This window comes from Lipotes vexillifer, unplaced genomic scaffold (genome assembly GCF_000442215.2).
Source record: "Lipotes vexillifer unplaced genomic scaffold, Lipotes_vexillifer_v1.1 scaffold1094, whole genome shotgun sequence".
NCBI lineage: Eukaryota > Metazoa > Chordata > Mammalia > Artiodactyla > Lipotidae > Lipotes > Lipotes vexillifer.
Window position 1 is genome coordinate 1422945 of NW_006792775.1, and position 3170 is coordinate 1426114.

At 63.5% G+C, this 3170-nt stretch overlaps 1 protein-coding gene across 1 annotated transcript in view; it reads left to right on the top strand.

The window, feature by feature from the left end:
* Window positions 1–2950, top strand: part of LSP1 (lymphocyte specific protein 1) — a 9632-nt gene extending 6682 nt beyond the window's left edge. Inside the window, exons 6-12 of the mRNA XM_007466004.1 lie at window positions 352–550; window positions 898–987; window positions 1236–1279; window positions 1439–1517; window positions 2160–2294; window positions 2633–2710; window positions 2861–2950. Coding sequence (XP_007466066.1) covers window positions 352–550; window positions 898–987; window positions 1236–1279; window positions 1439–1517; window positions 2160–2294; window positions 2633–2710; window positions 2861–2950 — 715 coding nt within the window. The remainder of the gene's footprint in view (window positions 1–351; window positions 551–897; window positions 988–1235; window positions 1280–1438; window positions 1518–2159; window positions 2295–2632; window positions 2711–2860) is intronic.
* Window positions 2951–3170: the final 220 nt, after the last annotated feature.

The window sequence follows — 3170 nt, forward strand, 5'->3', positions numbered from 1 at the left end:
GGGGGGGGGGGGGGGCCCAGGCGGCCCCGGCCCCAGGAGGCCAGCCAGCAGGGACACCAACAAGCGAGACACGGGCCGGGGCTGGTCCTGAGGGCCTGGAGCCCGGGCCTAGCCTCAGTGTGCAGGGATGGGGCGGTGGACACTGGTCGCATGGCCCTGGGGACAGAGGGCAGGCTCTGAGGTCCTTGGGCTCACTTCCCCAAAGAGGCCAGCGTCTCGAGATTCCTGGGCGCTTAACTGGTCTGACCGCCCATCTTACAGATGGGGAAACTGAGGCTTGGAAACGGGAAGGGACTCGAAGTGATCAAATGACCTTCGGTCTATTGGATTGCCTCCCCCTCCCCGCCACAGGCCCCGCCAGCACACCTTTGAGAGCCAGGGTGACGACGAGCTGACCCCAGCCGGGGTCTGTCTGGAGGAGCTGCGTCTGAGCCCCGACTCAGAGCCTCAGGAGGGGCCGGGAACAGAGGACACAGAGCCCAAAGGCCCCGAGGGACCCGTCCAGGGAAGCCCAGGGCTGGCAGAGACCAAGGAGGCAGATGATGAGCAGGTGCCGGTGGCTCCGCAAAGGGTCTGGGCACACCCCGGCCCCCGGGCTGCATCTGTCTCTGCTACCTGCATGCCCTGCGGGCCTCGTGGGATGGGCCCGGAGGGAGCCAGCACCCCCGCAGTCTCAGAGGGTAGTGGGGTTGGTGACCCTGCCTCATGGAACGACGCTTCCCTGGACTCATCCGGTTCCTGCTGCAGAGAATTCCAGAACCAGAGAATGGCAGGGCGGGAAAGGACCTGAGGCCCAGGGAGGGGAAAGCGTTCCCTTCAACCAGTCCCGGGTGGGGCAGGAGGGGTGCAAAGGGGGCGATCATTCAGACCCCGTAACCGCAGACGTTTTGTTCCCAGCACCAGAGATGCCAGCAGCGCAGGACACCCAGCCCCTTGGTCTTGGAGGGGACGGACCCGGGCTCGCCTCCCCTGAGCCCCAGCACCAAAGTAGGTTAAGCCCCAAAGCCTAGTCCTCTGTCCCGGACTCATGACCAATGAGAGTCCCAGAGAGGCAGCCACAGGGCAGCTCCAGGACAGGAGCACAGCCTCCTCCATCTCTGCCGGGCTGGCTCTCAGCAGAGCCTTGTGAAACGCATAAACTGGGCGATGGGACTGGTGGGTGGGAGCAGCTGGGAGGGGTGGGCTGGGGGCCTTGCTCTGGCTTCGGAGGCTCAGCCTCTGTCCGCCCTCCACAGCTCAGCGACAGAACTGAGTCCCTGCACCGCTCCATTCAGAAGAGGTATGTCTGGTTGCTTCCCGGGCAGGACTCGGGGTTCTCCAAGGGAGGGTTGAAGAGGGGACCCAGTAGGTGGAGATCTGGGGGCCCGAGAAAGCTCTGGTAGGAGCTCAGGGTGGGCACAGAAGCTGAGTGGGGGGCCGTGACCCTTCTCTCCGCCAGTAACAGCATGAAGTCCCAGCCAGCCCTGCCCATCTCCACGATTGAAGAGAGGCTGGAGCAGTACACGCAGGCCATCGAGGTACGCACAGGCCCCTCCACTTCTGCAGGGCCTCCTCCATTCATGCACCCATTTCCCCAGCCAACCAATGTCTCTCCGTCCAACCAACTCCTGCCCTTTCACCTGCACTCTTCCATCCAGCCAGCACCCCTTTATGCAACCAACCCACTCCATCCAACCAGGGTCCCTCCATTGATCCTACACCCCCCCACACATCCAACTAACTAACACCCTTTAATTCAACTAACACTCTTCCATCCAATCTACACCCCCTCCCTCCAACCAACACCCCTCCATCTACTTTCATCCAATTAACTCCTCTCCACCCAACCATCATTCCATCCAACCAACACCCTTCCGTTCAACCCCTGCTCCTCCGACCCGGTGCCAGGGGCAGCACGAGGACAGCCGCACATTTGTCTCGTATCTCACCCATCACCTGTGCTCTGCAGAGCAAGGGGGGTGTTTCACAAATACACCGAGGGGAGGAAGACACGTTTTTCCAGAGTGCCTTCCTCCAGCCCTGCGTTGGAAAAGCAGTCCTGGGGGAATGCAGCCATACAGAGGACGTCATCTGTGTGCCGAAGAGGCTCACACAGGCCTCTCTGATGTGTTCCATGTGGCTGTCCAGTAAAGTGGTCCTGGGCTCTCTCTCCTCTGCAGACCTCTGGCCGGACCCCAAAGCTAGCCCGCCAGCCGTCCATCGAGCTGCCCAGCATGGCCGTGGCGAGCACCAAGAGTCGCTGGGAGACGGGAGAGGTGCAGGCTCAGTCCTCCGCCAAGTCCCCCGCCTGCAAGGTAGGCTCCCATCCCGGGGCACGGCTGGGCTCCCTCTGGAAGGCTAGCGTGAGACTGTCCAGGCTGAAGTGTGGGCAGAGGGCACTGTGATGCATGGGGGACGGGGTCTCCGCCAGGCTGGCCCCTGTGGAGGGCTGGGCGGGAAGGCTGCTGGGCCAGGTGAAGATGGACCGTGTCACCTTCCCTTCCCGGCCTCTTCCCCTGGGCTCTCACCCAAGGAGGCAGGTGTGTGGGCCCCGGGGCCTTGGCCCTGCGAGGCCAGGCAGGAGAAGTGACCAGGGCTCCAAGCCCCCAAGTCAGGGCTCTGCCCCTGTGACGTGGCCGCCTTCTGCCCCCAGGATATTGTAGCTGGAGACCTGAGCAAGAGGAACCTCTGGGAGCAGAAAGGAGGCCCCAAGGCTTCGCTGACGCTTAAGGTAGAGTCGGAATGTGACTGATGAGGGAGGGCGGGTCCAGCGGGTTAGGGGAAGGGGAGCTGCCCTCAGCGCACCTGGGGGGGCTTCCAGGAGGCAGCGCCATCTCCCGCTGCGCCTCTCACCTTTGCTCTCAACCTCCTTCCCCGACAGAACACCCCGTCTGCGAAGAGGTACAAATTTGTGGCCACTGGACACGGGAAGTATGAGAAAGTGCTCGTGGACGAGGGCTCGGCGCCCTAGGCCGTCCTTCTCGGTGAGTCGGGGGCAGCGGCCAGAGCGCGATGTGTCATGGGCGGAATTCGCCGCTCTGGGTGCGTGGTGGCAGGGACTGCGAGGTGACGTGTGAGGGCTGAATGCCCGGCCTCAGAGCTGGCCACAGCCCGTCTCTGCTGGTCCTCCAGTCCACAGACTCGTGCCCCCTGCCATCCCCACCGTCCCCTGGTTCCTGCCCTGCTCCCGT